The sequence below is a fragment of the Macaca thibetana genome, chromosome X (genome assembly GCF_024542745.1).
Source record: "Macaca thibetana thibetana isolate TM-01 chromosome X, ASM2454274v1, whole genome shotgun sequence".
Lineage (NCBI taxonomy): Eukaryota > Metazoa > Chordata > Mammalia > Primates > Cercopithecidae > Macaca > Macaca thibetana.
In genome coordinates, this window is record NC_065598.1 from 18,630,906 (window position 1) to 18,651,290 (window position 20,385).

At 43.8% G+C, this 20,385-nt stretch overlaps 3 protein-coding genes across 7 annotated transcripts in view; 1 reads left to right on the plus strand and 2 right to left on the minus strand.

Moving 5' to 3' along the window:
- The window catches only part of PHKA2 (phosphorylase kinase regulatory subunit alpha 2), a 90,557-nt gene extending 90,018 nt beyond the window's left edge, over positions 1-539 (minus strand). For all 5 annotated transcript variants that reach the window (XR_007722653.1, XR_007722652.1, XM_050776622.1 and 2 more), the window contains exon 1: positions 405-539. Coding sequence is in view for 3 of the 5 variants with exons in the window: in XM_050776622.1 (XP_050632579.1) it covers positions 405-482 (78 nt within the window). In the remaining 2 variants the exon portion in view is untranslated. The remainder of the gene's footprint in view (positions 1-404) is intronic.
- Positions 1-20,385, plus strand: part of PDHA1 (pyruvate dehydrogenase E1 subunit alpha 1) — a 563,563-nt gene that overhangs the window by 191,233 nt on the left and 351,945 nt on the right. The window lies entirely within an intron of this gene.
- ADGRG2 (adhesion G protein-coupled receptor G2) overlaps positions 5,837-20,385 on the minus strand; it is a 134,732-nt gene continuing 120,183 nt past the window's right edge. Inside the window, exons 24-29 of the mRNA XM_050776623.1 lie at positions 19,953-20,221; positions 16,693-16,792; positions 15,828-16,111; positions 12,589-12,690; positions 11,421-11,573; positions 5,837-7,549 (exon numbers count right to left, since the gene is read on the minus strand). Of these exons, the coding sequence (XP_050632580.1) occupies positions 7,365-7,549; positions 11,421-11,573; positions 12,589-12,690; positions 15,828-16,111; positions 16,693-16,792; positions 19,953-20,221 (1,093 nt within the window). The 3' untranslated portion in view covers positions 5,837-7,364. The remainder of the gene's footprint in view (positions 7,550-11,420; positions 11,574-12,588; positions 12,691-15,827; positions 16,112-16,692; positions 16,793-19,952; positions 20,222-20,385) is intronic.

The window sequence follows — 20,385 nt, forward strand, 5'->3', positions numbered from 1 at the left end:
AAACTTCAGGAGCTTCTTCACTCCTGTCTACTGTTCTCATTCAGTGTAGTCTGTCCAACCGCCCCACCACCCCCCCACACAAACTTATTTTCTCGTCCAAAAAAAGCACAGTCAATGCAAAAACAGGCAGTTTGGACCCCGGGCACGGAGGAGGCTCATTCTCATCCTGAACAATGGCCAAAGAATTCTGTGAAAAGTAGCCGTAGCAACAGTTAGGTCCCCTGAATCTTAAGGAGAACGGCGTGGTAATGGGGTGGTAATCACTGGCTAGCAAGGACTAGATTCAAGTAGCAAACTCTTAATTGCAAGGTCTCAGGTCACAAGAGGGCCAGAGGCCTGGGGAGGAGAATGAGTGACACGAGAGGGCAGTTCCACGCGTTCCCTGTGGGGCGGTCCCTCCTTACCTGGTAACACAGGATGGTTTGCTGCACCAGCCGCGCGTACCCGTCCAAGCGGACCCCGGAATTGCTCCTGCTCCGCATCTCCCAGACGCTCCCGGGCCGTAGTGCCCGATCTGCCGCGTGGGCGCGGGACGTCGGGGCTGAGGCCTCCAAGCGGGTCTGGTTCCCGGACACTCACAGCCTTAGACAGTTCTCGGGATGGGACCGGGCCGGAGGAGGTCGAGACTTTTCTAAACGCTAGCCCCTAAGTCCGGTCGGAAAGCAAGCCAACCAGAGCTTCGCGCGGTGAGGAGGCGCGGGGGCGGGGACGGGGGCTGGAGCGATGAAGGTCCCGCCTCGGCCAGGCCTGCTGGGCTCCCGACGCTCGCGGGAGCAGCGGGAAACCGGGTTCGGGCGTGGGGCGAGGACGCCCCTGCCGAGCCCCTTTTACGTCCCGGCGGTCGCGAGGAGGTCCCTCTGGCGGGAAGAAGACGCCCGCCCACCCCAGCCGCCGGGTAGCCCGCCCAGGCCGCGCTCAGCCCCGCCCCTGGCTCCGCCCCCGCCGCGGAGCGGAACCCTCCAAGTAGTGGCCTGAGGGGGAAGGAAAAGGGGGCGGCCCGGGAGAGCAGCTGCGAAATCAGCAACGGGCGGGAACCAGGTTGCCTCCCTGACTCCCTTCTCTCCCCGGCCGGCTGCCAACCACAGCCTAGGCCAGAGAAACAAGCCCTTCCGTCGCGGCCACCTGGGCGCCTTGAACCCGCCCTCCGGACCCGCCCCCGCCCCCGCCGCAGAGTGGAACCTTTGGAGCCCTGGGGGGCACAGGTAAGGAGGTGGCCCCGCCCCGCGCCCTGGAACGACCCCCACGGCCCCGCCCACACCCCCGGCCCCGCCTCCGCCGCAGAGCGGAACCCTCAGAGTCACGGCCTCGTGGGGGGACGAAAAAGGAGGCGGCCCGCAGGAGTCTAGGGGAACCCGGCTCCGGGCGGGGAACGAGTTGGCTTCCTTGAGTGGTAGTGAGGAGCCCCCCGAGACGGGTGCCAATCCCACCCGAGGCCGGAGAAAGAGGGCCGCCCACCGCGGCCGCCTGGGCACCCCTCTGAGGGTCAAGATTGTAGTCCCGCCCCTGGCCCCGTCTCCGCCGCCTAGCGGAACTGGAGTAGCGGGACCCAGCCCGGAAGAAAAAGGGGGAAGGCCCGGAGAGGTGCCCCAGTGACACCTCTGGCGCCTGTGACCCCGCCCCTAGCCACCTGGGCGCCGCTTCCCCCAGCAGGTTTGCAGTTCATCTCCCACAAGTCTACAGCTTGAAACTTGGCATTCGTTATAATGTTTCGTGGCTGCTGATAACCCACAGTTCACAATCTTCGACCTGGTATTCATTGTCCACCAATATCTGGCCCACAGAGGAATTCACTGGACAGCTAGACTAATGTAATCATTGTTTCCGCAAGCTCTTTGCCAGTTTCCATGCATTTACTCTATGCTTGACCCCTTCGGCTCTTCCTCCTCCTCCTTGACTAACTGAAGCCTATCTTTCCCTTAACGGCCAGCTCAGCTCGTCTATTAGCCTTCCCCATTTTCTGAATTTCTATAGCCATTTGTTTAGTAAGAGCTTCAGACTCAGAGTCAGTTCAATTTGAGTTCAAATGTCAGTTCTGCCATTTACAAGTGGTATGACCTTTTGCATCCTGTTTTACATGTTTGAACTTCAGTGTTCTCATCTGTAAAATGGGGATAATCATAGCACCTACCTCACAGGATGACTTAAGATCAAGAGGATGAATATAAAGCATTTAGCATAAGCCTGGCTAGTAGAAAAATACTTAATAAATCATAACTAATTTCGTTGTCACTTGGCCACAATGTATTGCCTCCTGTTGTTATTTGTGTTTTCACGTGTGGATGAGGCATATTTTCCTAATTGGAATATACGTTATTCATTGAAACAGTCTTTTGGTATCTCCTACCATGCCTGGTACAGTGTTGAGCGTATAGTTGGAGCTCAATTAATGTTGCTCGCATGAGTAAATGAAATCAGTCCTGCTTAGCTGCATTCCCTTATGTTTGGTCCTTGACCAAGTTTATGTTAGATATTCCAGAACATAAATCTATGGCTTTACTCTGTCACTCAACTAAAGCGCCAAACCCCTCATCAGCTCACATATTACTTCATATAATACTTTGTTTTCTTAATATTGGCTCTTGAATTATGCAGCGATCCATGTGATGTGCCTCCATGAAGAATTTGCTGTGGTCTAGGGGTGAATAAAACTAGACATTGTTATCATCACTAAATGTTTTGGAATCTGAGTATGTACTCTTGCTAGAATTTTCATGTATTTATCTGTATCTAAAAGCTGGGATCATTGCTTCTTTTCATTGTGCCTTTTGTTTCCATTGGGTCCTTCTTTAGGAGTTGATTTTGCAGCCATACGGGAAATAACTGATCTTTGCTCCTTATCTGGCATTTCCACCTAGTATAGAAATATTTTCAGTTTCTTGACTTCATTCTTTGCTAATTCTGCTATATACACATGCACCCCTTTTGGTGTATAGGCAGTCTACATGCTTAGGTTTTGGTCTATACGATTGCATAGCAACATCTAAGCTATGTTCTTCAATAAGCTCAAAATTCTGGGATAAAACCAAGAAGGAAGGCTACTCCGTTTTAGCTTTTAAATTTCGAAGCAAATTTTAGTGATTCATTTTGGACCAGTAAGCTGTGCTATATAATAAATCAGTCTCATATTTTAGTATCCTCATATCCTTGAGGTACAAAACCTCCATATCTTGGTCCCCATATCCATGAAGCCATTCTCTGGTTATCACCCAATAGAAATTTGTCTGCAAGCCATTTCTCAAATATTTGTCAAGAATCAGATATAGTATAATGATAGGGAATGTTATTGTTTCTGAAGCTGATTCGTGATCTCCATGAAGATGAAAACCCAGAACTGGACCCTGGGGTAGCACCACGTATGATTTTTCTGACCCTAACCAGAGGATCTGCCATCATCCTGCCACAGAGGCTTCAGTCCAGGTAGTTTCTAGAGAGCCCCGTGTTAACATCCAAGGTGGAAACCAATAAATATTTCTCTTGTAGGGTTCAGGTCTTTGGCTCTAAAGAAAATCACTCCATCTTTGACCCAAAGGGTCAAATCTGAATGAGTTTGTTGAAAATGACCAATTCACCAAATTTAGTTATTTATATGATAATTTAGTTGACTGGAAATCATTTTTTCATTACATTTTAAAGAATGTGGAATTTGTCTCTGCTCCAGCTTCCTGTAGCTCATTTGAGACTGAGAGATAAAGAGAGGAAACACCAGGGAACATAAGATTTCTTTACAGTGAGGAATATATTTAAAAGAATATATTCTAAAAGAACATATATTCCATTTTTGCCTGCTCTGACTTCTTGATGCTGTACCTGGAGATTAACATGAAAAGAAAAAAGTATATACTGGCCAGGCGCGGAGGCTCACACCTGTAACCCCAGCACTTTTGGAGGCTGAGGCTGGTGGATCACTTGAGGCCAGGAGTTCAAGACCAGCCTGGCCAATATGGTGAAACCCTCTCTCTACAAAAAATACAAAAATTAGCCGGGCATGGTGGCAGGCGCCTGTAATTCCAGCCACTCGAGAGGCTGAGGCAGGAGAATCGCTTGAACCCAGGAAGTGGAGGGTGCAGTGAGCCAAGATTGTACCATTGCACTCCAGCCTGGGTGACAAACCAAGACTCTGTCTCAAAAAAAAAAAAGTATATACTGATAAGAATTCTTCAAATTGAAGATTATGTTCTTCTTATGCCTACCCAGTCTTTCCTTTTTCCTGTCCTTTGGACTCCAACTAGAACAGCAAGGAGCAGAGACAAAGACAAACTAAATAGTCCTTAAAATGCTCTTATGGAGACAAAATGACACCAAACAAGTCCACTCTGTGAATTGGTTATGCAGTAAATTAGATCTTCATCTAAATGGCCTTCAACAAACTGACTGACTCCTAGCTGACCTCGTTAGACACACCCAGTATCCCAAGTTAAGCTGTTTCACCGTTTTTTGTTTGTTTGTTTTGAAGACACGAGGTCTTTCTATGTTGTCCAGGATGGACTCAAACTCCCTGGCTCAAGCGATCCTCCTGCCTCGGCCTCCCAAGTAGCTGGGACTACAGGTGCTTGCCTGACTTGCTTCACCATTTTCTGTAAGAACGATCATGATGCTGCTCACTGAAGTCAGCAGACTTCCTTTGTGGGGTTAATGACTGCAGTGTGTTTTGAGGAAAACAAACAAACAAACAAACAAAACCAAAACTACTCCAATATTTTGAGGAAATACTTCTTTAAATACTGGCCTCTGCCCTGACACTCCTTGCCTCCTAATATTGGCACCACCTCTGTTTCCTTACAATAGTGTCTCAGATCGTGGGATCAATCTTAAACCCAAAGGAGGATGCTTCTCAGAAACACTCTCTGTCCTGCCGTATGTCTGTGTAAAGTAAGAAAAATAGATGAGAGAATTCAGCTTAAGGACCACAGCAGAGACACAATAGGAAAAATAAGGGGGTGGGACCTAAAGGATACTGGACATTGTGCATCCTTTTATGTATATTTTGGTTATATAATCTGTTTTGGGGGATTGATTTCTGAGGTCTCACCCCTCCCTCAATCTAGAAGATCTCACATCTTCCTTATGAATTTAGTACTCGGCATCTTTGTGGGAGCTGAGGACCTTGGAAGAAGAGATTGCTCAGAGACCCTGGCAAGGGTGAGGTCAGCTTCCCATATTTGGGGATCCCACATGCTAACCAGCAATGCAGAAATCCCAAATCCTGTTCTCACTTTTCAGTAGTCCTGTTTGACATTGAAGAAGCAGATACTTGGATGAGATCTGAATTGGGTCTTGTACATTGCCTACAGGCCAAAGTCAATGTGTTGAAGAGATAATCTTGAAAGAGTAATGGGAAAATGGAAAGGAGACCTCAGAAACTGATCTCATGAGACAGAACAACCCTTGCTCTAATTTAACAGTCACAGGGTACCTGCTGTTTTCCAAAAGATGTTACTGTTATGTGTGTTTTCTTAAGAGATGGTGTCTCGCTCTGCCACCTAAGCTGGAGTGCAATGGCACAATCGTGGTTCACTGCAGCCCCAAACTTCCAGGCTCAAGCAATCCTCCATCCTCAGTCTCCTGAGTAGCTAGGAGTACAGGCACACAACACTGTGCCTAACTAATTTTTAATTTTTCGTAGAGACAGGGGTCTCCCTGTGCTGCCCAGGCTGGTCTCAAACTCCTGCACTCAAGCAATCCACCTGCCTCAGCCTCCTAAAGTGCTGGGATTACAGGCGTGAGCCACCATGCCCAGCCAATTGTGTTTGTCTTAATCAGCATGTCCTACCACTTCCGTGCCAGGCCGCCAGGGAAAGAGACTGCGGATGTTTTTTCTTTGTGAAAATTACCAAACTTAAAGATCTTAACTGCAAATTTATTTCATTGATTTTAACATTTTTGATTTTAACATATAAATACAAGACAATTAAATAAATCAGAGAAGAAATATTGCAAAGACAAGTCAGCACTCACAGAAATGTGTATTATTACTATGGTTAGTCTGAGATCCAACATTCACTTGAAATATATGCAAAAGAACCTTAGTGAAAGACTTAACTAAAAGGGTTTTGAAATGTTCCTAATAAGGACGTATTTGAGGCATTGCTCAAGCAGATGTAGGTGGGAAGCAAGACAGACCCTGTATATAACTAGGAGCAATCAAGGCTCGATACATGTAGCAACAATAGCAGTGCAGGACAGTTCCCTGTTCCCAATAGCTGCTCCCCTTGTCACTATGCATTCTTCAAGACACATTTAAAAAACAATTACAGCTCTGGCTGGGTCAGAGTGTACCAGTCATAACAATCAACAATGTACCATGCAGTTGCCTTTTAAAGAACAGCAATATGATTTTGTTTTCCATATATATATATATACCTTTTTAAGAGAAGGAATCCTAGTCTACTCTCCTGTTCTGAAAGGCTCTGGGGATTTGAGAAGCAGCAGTGTATGTACCTCATCTGTGTTCACAATTTTCCTGACACATGGTCTGGATGACAGTTCATCCCTCTCTGTGGCCAAGGTATAAAGCTAAATATCTTGGTGCAGATTCTATAATCTGACCACTGGGGATGCGGTCAGGGGATGGGTATTCGTATTGGATGCTGTGTTTGGCTGTACAGGTCGTACACCCAAGAGGGTGAGTGGGGCTAAAACATGGTCTCCACTCTGTTTGCCAAACCATGAGCCCATAGGGCTGTGTCTGCCCAGTGGGGGCATCTTTTTCTAACTTGCTCAAAGGCACTGTATGAGCTAACTGTGGCACTGTCTGCTTACATTTTCCCAGTCTGGCTGGGATCATTATTTCTTGATTTCACTGAGGTTTCTGTATTTCACATCCCATACCATCTCCAAGGATTTTCTGAACTATCACATGAGACAAAACAACCATGATTCTACAAAGGAATACATTTACACAGTAGAAAATAAATAGAAAAAAAATGTAGAAGTAAGATTTTTGACACATGGGTCACTAGAATTTAGCTTATATACAACAAAGGCATGCACAACTAAACTCACCAACAGGCTGCAGTCAACAGTTGCTTTGTATGATGTTATCAGAGATAATTTAGCCTCTTTAAAAGGTGGCTGAAAGTTCACTACCTTTTTTTGTTTTCTTTATAGGAGTCATTCTTAATGTATTGTTTAAAACCAGCCTTCTTATAAAATGAAAGATAAGAAACCAAATCAGAAATGTCTAAAAACCATGGTGTAATGTCTTGGTTTCTTCTTGTAATAATAATCATTGCCCTTAATTAGCTTATGCTTCTCCAGATGTTGCCAAGAATAAAATGAGTTGATTTTCATACATCTCACATTGTGTAAAAGGTAAAATTGGACATTTCACACTGTCAAGCATCATGCTTTGATTTTACAAGAAATCACATTTGTTCAATAAAGTGTAAGCTTCCCCGCTTTGAAGTCCTTCTGAGAGCCATACGACCTTTCCCATTGCAGGAATCTTCCTTCTCATTAAACATGTGCTGTTTTCCAGTGAAATCGTGAAGGCATACATCTCCATTCTGAACACTAAAAGAAACCCCATTCCTCTCTGTAGAAGCATTTCCTGTATAAGGAAACACAAAGCGAGTGGCATGAAGTATCCACAGAAAACATTAAAAAGCAAACAAACTTAGGTATCTCTTTATTCTTAAAGCTGTATTTGTAAAATATGTTTTTAAAAACATTTGTTATATATGTTCATATTTTATTTATTTTTCATTCCTTCCCTAAGGCCACTCAAAGTAAGCATACCAAATTGGAGATTGCTTCAGAAACCAGTTGTCTATGGCAGTTTTTTTTGTTTGGTTTTTAATGAAACAGTCAAAATCTGAAGCAAGGTAATATATTAATAAAAGGCCCACTTCCTAACTCTGGTTGGATATATTTTGACTTCAAGTAGCAGCATATGTATAATATAAGCTAAGGTAATACTTTGGTCTCCCAAAAGGTTAATGTTAACAGAGATCCCCGTATGTACCTTTAGGAAGTTCTTGGTTCCCTAGGTTCCTATAAAATGAAACTGTACCAGAGAAACCAGAGCAACCAGCTACAACAGTCATGGCAAGAAGAAATCATCTCTCTTGTAGACTAAACCAGCTCCTCTGACTAAATCAGGATAGGACCAATTCCCAAGAGGAAACTACCAATTCCAACTTCAGAGTCCAGGCCAGGGAGCAGCTGGGCACTCAAGGGTAACTTGGTTTGGATGTGGGCCTTCCCCACCCCAAGCAGGCCCTCAGTTGTAGGGGAGCCCAGGTGCTGGCCTCCTCTAGTTACTTGGCACCATCCTTCTGATCATTAGACCATTGGGAGACTATTTAGAAAGCTGAATAATAAGGCCATTTGTTAGTTCATGACATGATTATGATAACAATGATCATAACAGTACTGGACACTTTATTATTTCATTTAGAGCCCTGCAGGGTGGGTACGACTATTATCCCCATTTTGCAGATGAGGAATGAAGGTTTCAGAAATTAAGTGCTCTCCCCAAGGTTACACAGCTCAGAAGTAATGGAGCTGACGTGTGATGTTCCTCCCAAACTGTGATCCTTGTGGTCCTGGGTACCAAATGAGATGGCTGCTGGTACCCCACCCTCTAAGGCAGCTCAGAACTGAACTATGTAATATTCATGCAAACTAGGTGATGAATATGGTTAACACAGCTCCATCTGTGACACAGATCAAATAGGGCATGTGACTGTGTGAGGCAGCTGTTTGGATTTAGGCATTTCAGCTTGAGGACATTTTGGTGCAAGAACAATTTGGCCTGGCATAATAAACAAACCATTAAACTTCTAGCTTTCTTTTTTTTTTTTTTTTTGAGACGGAGTCTCGTTTGGTGGCCCATGCTGGAGTGCAGTGGTGTGATCTTGGCTCATTGCAACCTCTGCCTCCTGGGTTCAAACGATTCTCCTGCCTCAGCCTCCTGAGTAGCTGGGACTACTCAGGACTACCCACGTCTGGTTGCTTTTCATATTTTTTATTAGAGACGGAGTTTTTCCATGTTGGCCAGGCTGGTCTTGAACTCCTGACCTCAGGTGATCCTCCTACCTAGGCCTCCCAAAGTGCTGGGATTACAGGCGTGAGCCACTGTGCCCAGCCCTAGCTTTCTTTTTTGAAATTGCCAATTCCATTCCTCATCTATCCCAGATGCTGGGGCGAGGACTGAGGAGTCAGGGATGTTTATCTGACATGCACATTATGTGATATTAAACACTGAGTGATTTTGGCAGCCTTAAAAAGTACTCCCACCCTCACCGTCAAGCATCGAAAGTAGCTGTGTCAAATCAGCTGTGTTAAACAACTGTGGTAAAATGTGCTGTTTCCATCAAATCTGATTTCCCAAAGGATGGCAATATATTGATAGAGCTAGGCAGGTGAGGCTTCATCTCGGAGCTCTTTCGAGAGTATGGAAAAATCTGGTTTATAGATTCAGAGCCCCAAACACAGTTGTGATTCTAAGGGTTCTTGATGACCCAGCTCGCTCCTTTGATGTCTCTCCTTTCAATTTGCTTTCTCACACTAACGTACTAACCAGCTGTGCTCCCCACTGCCTCGCCTCTGTTTACCTACATTGAATCATTCCTGATAGAGCTATTTGGTGTAGAGCCCAGAGCTTGCTTTCTGGTATCGACAGTAAAGAGCTAAGGCTATACAGCAGTTATTTCTTATCTTTTACAACAGTGATTCTCAACTGGGGGCAATCTTGCTCCCTTTTCCCCCCGCTCCCCTGGGACAGTTGGCAGTGTCTGGGGACATTTTGGGTTGTCATAACTGGGGGCAGGGTGCTACTGGCTCTAGTTGATAGAGTCCAGGGATCCTGCTAAATGTCCTGCAATTCCACAAAAAAGAATTATCCAGCCCCCAAATGTCAGTTGTGCTTGAAGTTGAGAAACCTTGATTTTGAGGCATCCTATGGTATTTTAAAAGCCTAGACAGGCCAGGCATAGTGACTCCCATCTGTAATTCCAGCACTTTGGGAGGCTGAGGTGGGAGGATCACTTGAGCCCAGGAGTTTGATACCAACCTGGACAACACAGCAAGACGGCATCTTAAAAAAAAAAAAAAATTAGCCAGGCATGGTGGCATGCTCCTATAGTCCCAGCTACTCCGGTGGCTGAGATGGGAGGATCACTTGAGCCTGGGAGGTCGAGGCTGCAGTGAGCTGTGATCGCACCACTGCACTCCAGCCTGGGCAATAGGAGACCTTGTCTTTAAAAAAAAGAAAAAGAAAGAAAAAAAAGTCTAGACAAACCAGCAGGACCACATATCTTCAGGAAATTGGAAAACTGTTTGGTAGATGTATGAACCTTCTCACAAATTTATTTGAATTAGTCTTGAAAAGAACTAACATCCTAAAACAATGAATACAGGCAAATTCTCCATGGAAGGAGAAACTATACCAGCAGAGCTTATGTTTTTATAAGAATGCAAAAGATATATTAAGAAGCAAGAGAAGGTAAAAATAGATAAGGTAAGCTTTTATGAGTAATGAACAGCTTGGTCTTATGAAAGAAAGAAAATGTAACAGAAGTTTTAGCTAGAAATGTCAGAATTAATGAGTAAAGGAGGCATGGCAGCAGTAATCTGTTCAGATATTGGTCACATATATGGTCACCAATACTGGTCACAAGTCATCTTCCAGTATTTGACATATTCATGGGGATTTGGGTGCTGTCACAAGACAGCCACATTGTGGCAAAGAATTAACAAACATGAAAAGCAAACAATAGGAAGGTGTAAAAGTGTCGGCTGGGCGCGGTGGCTCACGCCTGTAATCCCAGCACTTTGGGAGGCCGAGGTGGGCAAATCACTTGAGGTCAGGAGTTCGAGACTAGCCTGGCCAACATGGTGAAACCCTGTCTCTACTAAAAATACAAAAATGAGCTGGGCATGGTGGCGGTTGCCTATAGGTCACCTGTAATTCCAGCTACTTGGGAGGCTGAGGCAGAATTGCTGGAACCCAGGAGATGGAGGTTGCAGTGAGCTGAGATTGCACCATTGCACTCCAGCCTGGGCGACAAGAGTGAGACTGCATCTCAAAAAAAAAAAAAAATGTATATTATGATAGATGTAATAAAAATTGTTATCGTCTTATCAGCTATTTTAGGTGCTGCTCTCACAGAACTAGCACAATACTGAAGTCTTTGGACAACAGTTAAATGAGGATTTAAAATGTTAAAATTTTTAGGTAATCATCAATTCCCACTATGAAAAACCAAATCTTAAAAAAAGATCGTTGTTCCAATATTTGCTCTATAATAAATCAATTTGGATTAATTTTCTCTTCTGTAAGGGAACCACATTTTGATCCACTAGTCATATATGTGTTAATAGTTACTCGCTTTGCTTAGCCAAAATGCCAGTAAAGGATAAAACTACTTTAAAAAATAAACACTAGCTTGAGAAATACTATATTGAGACATACATACCATTCCTGCTTGCGTGTACTGAGCAATCATTATTCACTAGCAGTGTGGTGGAATTAGTGGAGTTACTGTTTGACTGTAAGGAATTTGAAGAGCTGGACACTCCTTGGTTTACAGTCTGCTTCTTTAAACCATTAGTAGCAGTTTTACTCCAGTCTACAGCAGAATAAGCATTACAGAAAAACAGGGCAGTATGTTGAAGCTCAAACGCAAGAGACAGATCACAGTGTAACAAGTCCTAAGCAACTGATTCCTCACTTCAGGATCTTATGGAGAAGTCACCTTCCACCAGTTGGTGTGATAACATGTATTTTCATTTGGATTATTTACATTTGTCCTTCAAATGACTGCGTGGTTAAAAGTAACCTATATTCTCCTAGAACTAAAGGCCAAGCTAATTTGATTATGTCTATAAATATCCACAGAATTAGGTAGTGATTCAGAGCTTCACACTGTCTTAACAAGAACACAAATAGTCTGTGTTGTAATGACTAATTGTTCTTCAATCCATGAAAATGACTGAACTATATGTACTGCCATTTTCTGAATAGACTCCCGTGTCCCCCAGATACTGCAAAGGTGGTATTCATGCAAAAGGAATGTAACTTTTCAAACAGTACTTCATTTTTCTCATTTTCTTAAAAAAAAAAAAACAAAAAAAACAAATGAGCTATTTGCTCTACTACCCAACTGGGTATGTGTGAAAATCACTTCAAAATAAACAAATGTATGTTACAACCAAATGTATGCTAAAGCTTATACACAAAGTCTGGCGTACTAACAAATAAAGCAACTGACAACCAGGACCTGTGGAGAAAGGATTGAGTTGAGATTTTTAAAATTTCCAAGGTAAATATTAAAAATTACTTTGGGAAATGAAAAGCATGATCTCAAAAGAAAATCAAATCTAAAAATTTTACTGTTGCTTCATTGAAGAGGCAGCCAGGCCATTACTTTTATTGCTCAAAAAATTCCCAGATATGAGTAATTATTTTTTAATTCACTAGATTTTTTTTTTCTCCCTAATGTTCACAATCAATATTTTCTGTTGAGCAGATTCCAGATTTGCTGGAATTCACTGATTTCTAGATTGGATTTGCTTTGGATCTTAATTTATACAATCTTTTCCTTGAGATTTAAGAGGAAGAGAAAAAGTGAGGTAAATCTTTACCAGAATTTTCAGCCAGCCGTAACTTTCCACAACAAAGATAACGCCTCCATTGCTTCCTGACATTTTCTTTGGCCACACAGTAAAAGATGAATATGAAAAATCCTAAGGAGGGGGAAAAAAAAAACCTACAATGAATTCCAAGCTAATAGCTGAATGTCATAAGCTCACTTTGCACAAAATATATTAATAATTATTTTGGCAGCTGTGGGCAACATGAAATTGTGCAAATTGAATCAAAAGTCCGGAGTCCTAGGAAAGCTTGCTGTCAAAAGGCATCAGGGAATGCCTCTAGAAAATCTTTGTAAGATTAAGATTATTTATATGATAAAAGGAATCATAACTTTGCATTTCCACAATTAAATTCACTGTCTCCTCTCCTCCCACATCCTGTCCTTGGCCTTCTGTATCTTGGAACAACAAGCCATCCACCCAGGATCCCAGCTTGGACCTAGGCTCCTGCCTCTCCCTCCCTCCCTATTTAGAATCTGTTTTGAAGCTCTGTCAAATGCCATCTTCTCCATACATCTTTCCCTTCCCGCTCTCCTCCTCTCCAGCTCACTGCCATGTCCTTTGCTCGAATCTCTCTCTCCCCCTCAAACCCAGGCAGTTCAGCGATGTACTCACCTTCCTGCCTGCCTCCTCCTGACCTGCTCCAGGTGCTGGCATGGAGAACAAGCTGAAGACCTGAAGGGGCCCTGGGGTTCTACCTGTCACCCACTCGGGTGCCCAGTCAAGGCAGGCCAGGGCTCCCCAGCCAGTCACATCGCTGCCACTCCCCAAGGCTTTTGTCAATAAATATTTGCTGAGTGAACGGATGAATTCTGGGTTCTCTGCCTTCTACTTAAAAACCCCCAATCTATTCACTTTAAAACCTTCATTTTAAAATACCAGGGGCCAGGCGTGGTGGCTCACGCCTGTAATCTCAGCACTTTGGGAGGCTGAGGTGGGAGGATCACTTGAACCCAGGAGGCGGAGGTTGCAGTGAGCCAAGATCGCGACACTGCACTCCAGCCTGGGTGACAGAGCGAAACTCCATCTCAAAAAACAAACAAACAAAACAGTTTTGCTTCTAGTAGGGTATATGTGCCCACCATCAAGACCATGTCTGAATATTACACAGCTTCATTCATTTGCCACCCTGGGAGTCGACCACTGGTTGCATTAGGAGAGAAACAGCATGTATAAGAGAGACCAAAATCAGAACCTATATATATATTCAACCACCCCAAAAGCCCTGTGCATTAGGGTTAGTTTCCTTGTATAGATGAAGCAATACATTCATTCCTTTTATCCATTCATATTCTAATGAGAAGATAATCTGGGGAAATGAAGAAAAAGGCAGATTCAATTTCCACATTAAACATGTGAGGGTGGGTACCTTGCTTTCATGTCAATGATTAGTGTGATGTGGGCATATATATATACATATATATATATTTTTTTTTTTTGAAAGAAGTCTTGCTCTTGTCCCCCAGGTTTGAGTGCAATGGCTTTATCTCAGCTCACTGTAACCTCAGCCTCCCGGGTTCAAAGGATTCTCCTGCCTCTGCCTCCCAAGTAGCTGGGATTAAGGCGCCTGCCACCACGCCCGGCTAAGTTTTGTATTTTTAGTAGAGACGGGGTTTCACCATGTTGGCCAGGCTGGTCTCGAACTCCTGACCTCAGATGATCTGCCCGCCTCGGCCTCCCAAAGTGCTGGGATTACAGGCGTAAGCCACCGCGCCTGGTCTATATTTTTTTCTTTTAAAGTATCTATTTACTTTTAGTATGCCATGGTTGGCAAATAAAACTTTTCTTAAGACCCTTGAAAGAATTTGCTCATGTTTTTGGTTTTGTATGCAATACCATGTGGTATAACACCTGGATATACCAGTTGAGGAACTGCTATATTATAAGTAAAAATTAATAACCATATATAACCAAACAATCACCTCTGCTGGCTTCCTCCAAATTTAAATAAGAACCAACAACCAAATTTGGCATTTGAATTTAACCTCAGGTTGGGATTTCTCTGAAAACCAACAAGATGATCTATTGCCTGACAGAACTAGAGAAGCAAAACCAACAGGGAAGATGAACAAAAGCCAATGAGAAGGCAATTAAAAGGCATCCACCAAAGAGGATTCAGAATAAAAGGAAACTAAGGGACAGTGAATTACTGTTATTGTAATGTAAACCTAATAGCCTGCTAGGCTTTTAATGTCAAAGCACTTCCATTAAAAATTAACAGCGGACACGTCTTTCATAATACTGCTCTAAAAGAATCAGCCATTTTCTTTTATAAAGAGTACAAGTATCAGGGTTCCAAGATGAATTGGCTTCATTAACCAATGGGAAACCTGAAGCAGATGGCGACACACAGAGCCTGCTCTCTTTCCCGCTGAGCGTCCCAGGGCAGCAACTTCTTAGGATTAGCCTTCAAGTAAGACTGCTGCCGCTTGGGTCTGTCTGTTGCCTTCCCATTTCTCATTGTCTCCAAATCGCTGACCTAGGAGGTAAGAGCGGTGGGCTCCCTGTACAGGCACAGTCATGGTATGTGTGCTTACTGTCTGCATGTTCTACTTGAATACAACAGTTTTTTAAAAAAGAAACCAAGTGAAGGAAGAATAATTGACTTTTTCAAAAAGAGTTCCTGACAGGTTCCCCTCAATGTGGTCTCTCCAAGGAGATAATGATGAATAAGGAGAAAAAAACACCATTTCTTGAATTTAGTAAGCACCTTTCCTCCAAGGATCTCAAAGCACTCCCTCTCAATGATAAATATGTTTTTCAATGAAAATATCTTAAGCCACTAAATAAGCTACTTTGCATATATAGGCATACCTCTTGGGGTTTCACAGATAGTGCATTTTTTTTTTTTTTTTTACAAATTGAAGGTTGTGGCAGCCCTGCATCCAGCAAGTCTCTCAAGGCCATTTTTCCAACAGCATGTACTCACCTTGTGTCTCTGTATCAGCAGTTTTTAGCAATAAAATGTTTTTAAGTTAAAGGTATGTACATTTGTTTAGACATCATGCAATTGCACACTTAATAGACTACAGTCTAGTGTAAACATAACTTTTATATGCACTGGGAAACCAAACAATTTGTGTGACTCACTTTATTGCAATATTTGCTTTATTGTAGTGGTCTAGAACCAAACCCCCAGCATCTCTGAGGCATGCCTGTACTCTTTCAGTAGCTACATTTTTGTATTCAACTGGGATCATTCAGTTTGTATTTGATGCTGTAAAGCTTACCTTGTAAAGTATTAAAGATGGCAAACAGATACATGAAGGTCACGTTAACTGGTCCCCAGGCAAAGAAGGCAAAGCCCCAAGTTATTCCCAGTAAAAATGTAAGGCCAGCGATACTCCTGAGGTCTTGAATACTGGTTTTTCGCTGGGCTCCCAGTTGCTTCTTCTTTTTAATTCGACAGAGCTGAACCAGGACCACAATGAACATGCTGACGTTCAGCAAAAATATCACACAGAAATATCCCACCACCGTAATGTAGAATACTGCATTGTTGTTGATCCAGCAGCTGGAGTTGGTTGGGGGGAAAACAGGGGAAAACATATTACAGTGATGAACTAGAGTTCAAAATGATACAATGAATCTCTAACATTTTACTGAAACATTTTCTACCAGTACAAGAGAAAAAAAATGATAAAACTGCTATTCTCTACAATCATTTATAGCTCTAGGGAAAAGAATCTAAGAGTTTATTTGAGGACACTTGGTGATTTAAAGTATTTTAAAAATAGACCTTTTTTTAAACATTCAGGATTTTGCCCCTGTAAATCCTAGCAACTCTGTTCCATGAGTCTTTATTAATATAACTGGAATGTCATTTTATCAGAGGCTAATGAAAATATTTTCAAAATAGTTCCTCCTAATTCATTTTTCTTTTCAGAATATCTCCTCCTAATTCATCACTTGAAGAGTAGCATGGCATTTCCAGCTAGCTTCTCTCATTACATAAGACTGTGAAGGCTGCTGTGAAATATTGCTGGGTTTTATTAGGATGACAGCAGGAGTCAATATGCTGATTAGATCTTCGTTTTCTAGGAGCATTCCGTTTTCCAGTTCACTTAGCATTCCCTTAGGGTGCTTTGTACTCACAAGTCATCCGGTGAACCATTGGGGAATTTCCCATAGGATCCAAGCCCATAGTTATCTGGGGATATAGTCAGGATGATGGTCACAACCACAGCTGGTACCCCTGGAAGATGGGAAACATTTGTCACACCTAATTCTTTTTTTTTTTTTGAGACGGAGTCTCACTCTGTCACCCAGGCTGGAGTGCAGTGGTGCGATCTCGGCTCACTGTAACCTCCGCCTCCCGGGTTCAAGCAATTCTCCTGCCTCAGCCTCCCTAGTAGCTGGGATTACAGGCGTATGCCACCATGCCTGGCTAATTTTTTTTTTTGTATTTTTCGTAGAGACGGGGTTTCACCATGTTAGCCAGGATGGTCTCGAACTCCTGACCTCATGATCTGCCTGCCTCAGCCTCCTAAAGTGCTGGGATTACAGGCGTGAGCCACCGCGCCCAGCCGGTCACACCTAGTTCTAATAACTGAAGTGGGTAACAAGACTAGAGATCACATCCTATTTACATCTTGTAGCAGAGACTGGCTAGCCGTTCACCAGGCTGGTTTCTTTTCCTCTTTGGCACATGACTGGATGCTCCCAGCCTCCCAGGCAGCTGGGTGTGTGTGGCCACATGGCTCACTTTGGGCCCATGGGATACGGGCACAAATGATTTGCTCCACTTCCAGGCCTGTCCCATAGAAACCTCCTGTGAGATCCTCTACTTTCTTTTTGCCTGCAAACTTGGGGCAACCTTGAGCAGAGTCTTCATTAGCTTGGATCTCTGAATAACTGCAAGACCAGGGACTCCTCTGCCCCTGATAACTAGACTGTAGGTGAGTGAGAAATGATCTTCTACTGAGATTTCAAGATTAATCTGTTACAGCTGCCAGTGTTGCCTTTAACTTTTTTTTTTTTTTTCCCTGCTCTGTCACCCAGGCTAGAGTGCAATGGCACAATCTCAGCTCACTGCAACCTCTGCCTCCCGGGTTCAAGTGATTCTTGTGCCTCAGCCTCTCAAGTAGCTGGGATTATAGGCGTGCGCCACCACACCTGGCTAATTTTTGTATTTTTAGTAGAGACGGGGTTTCACTATGTTGGCCAGGCTGGTCTCAAACTCCTGACCTCAGGTGATCGGCCCACCTTGGCCTCCCAAAGTGCTGGGATTATAGGCATGAGCCACTGCACCCAGTGTTGTGCCTTTAACTTATACATGTCTGGAATGTACATTTAAGAGTCAGCAACTCCTGGCAAATCTTTCATTATGAAACTAAAAGTCCTCAATTTGAGGACTTTGAGACCCAGTGAAGGATGGAGGGTTCTGTCCTGGCTGATCCAGGGGGTGGTGACTGCTACTATGCTGGCTCTCTCGAAAGCCCACGGACACTTCCCTTCAGAGAAGGTACCATGAGAAGGGTCCCCCAAGTTTAAAATGGCTTTTGGTGGGGAAAGAATCCTATTCACCACTGCACACCATCACCCGCCAGCCAACCAGCAGATGTCCCATCTCAAGGCTCTGGTAAAGAACAAACAATTCCTTGTCACAGACCAGTTGCAGTGCCTGGTAATATCAAATCTAATAGTTCATTTAATGCCTTTGCGCTTGAACCTTCTGGTGACCCTGACATATGATAATTTTCTAAGTGAGACACTTTGTTAAAAATAAAATATTGGGGGTGGAGGACCTTGTACTTAACAAAGGAATCTGACTTTCAGCCTTCTCTAAAGAAGACAGAATCCGTGCCCAGTATCTGGAGTGGTGACTTATGTTTCTGGGACAAGCAGGGAAAGGGTGTTGTTCTGTTGTTCTTCACAAAGACATAATGACATAAGATGCAAGGCAGGGTGGCAAGGGCGGTGGCGTGCTTGCAATCTTGATGTGTAGGAATATTTAGCCTGAAAATAGACGGAGTCTGGTGGGGGGTGATGGCAGAAGGCTGCATATAAGGAGACAGAGAGCCAGGCTTGCTGTTTTCTAGCTTTGTGAACTGGAGGGAAATCACATCATCACTTGGAGCCAGTTTCTTCACCTACATTTGGAATGACCATGTGGCTCACCTCACTGGCTTATTTTGCATGGGGTCACTTGTGTGCAAATACGTTGAAAAATAGGGGATTATACATACTGTTATATATTACTTATAGATTATCTAAAGGACTTTCTGGCAGAAGAGGTATCAACTTATTGTTTTCTGCCTGAGAGAGCAAAATCAAGACCACTGGTAAGTGCCACCAGGGAGCTGAATGAACTTAGTGGAAAATCAGAACTGTAGAGCCTTATGAAATAGTTATTGGCTGCCTTGTAAGGTAATGAGATCTCCAGTAATAGAAGTATTCAAGCAGAAGTTAGATTATCTTTAGTTAAGGATAAGTCAGGTGGAGTTGAGGGTTGAAGAGGCTCCTACAATTGGATGGGAAATTGAATGAAGAGATCTTCAAGATCTTTGGGGAGTCTAAGGCCTTGTGACCTACCACCAATAGGCTGCACAATCAGAAATGTCATGCCCGCGTGGCAGTGAAGTTACAATGGGTTTTTTTTTTTTTTTTTTTTTTTTGAGACGGAGTCTCGCTCTGTCGCCCAGGCTGGAGTGCAGTGGCCGGATCTCAGCTCACTGCAAGCTCCGCCTCCCAGGTTTACGCCATTCTCCTGCCTCAGCCTCCCGAGTAGCTGGTACTACAGGCGCCCGCCACCTCGCCTGGCTAGTTTTTTGTATTTTTTAGTAGAGACGGGGTTTCACCGGGTTAGCCAGGATGGTCTGGACCTCCTGACCTTGTGATCCACCCGTCTCGGCCTCCCAAAGTGCTGGGGTTACAGGCGTGAGGCACCGCGCCCGGCCACAATGGGTTTTATATGTACGTTCTCTTACTCTGCCCTCCTGAGCATACTGTCATACATGTCTGATATCTGGGAGGTACAAAGTAGAATGAGGCTGGCTGGGAGCTCAGGGACTGAGTTTGGGCTCTTTACCACCAAGCTAATGTTTTCAATATATTGAGCACTTTCTGGCACCTTCTGTGCCAGCCCCAAATTCTAGTTCCTGGAGATACAAAGAGGATTCATGGTTCAGCCTTGAGGAATTTCATATTCATAACAAATCCAGAGGAAATATACAGGTGTCCTAGAAGGAGACTTGACAAAGTTGCTCTTCGGGCAGTGCACATGTAAGAGTATAAAGCTGTTTTAGAAACTTGCTGAATGTGATCTGCTTCATCATTTCCTTCTGCTCAAAAATCAAAACACTGGAGAAAAAGCAGAGGAAGTCCAGGCAACATACAGGCAAGCTTATACATACCCCAACCGACAATGCAGAATTTAAGGATGTATTTTCGGATGTAAGTATTAAATACTTTGACAAGGGCCAGGTACATATGGAATGCTTCTAGGCCCATCCATGTGAATGAGACCAAGAGAAAATAATGAAGAAATACAGCCACTGAAATGCAGACGCCTTGCATCTTATACAGAGCAATCCACGAGTCCAGGAGGAAGACCAGGTTCAGCAGAAGCAGAGCAGCACACAGCTGGATGAGGATTTTGGAAGGATAATCCCTCCGGATCTTTCTAAAAGGAAAGGATGAGAACCAGAATTAGCCTTCTACTCTGCCAACCCCCCATCTTTTTTTTTGGTCTAAGATAAGGTCTGGCTCTGTCACCCAGGCTGGAGTGCAGTAGCGTGATCTCAGGTCACTGCAACCTCCGCCTCCCAGGCTCAAGCGATCTTGCCG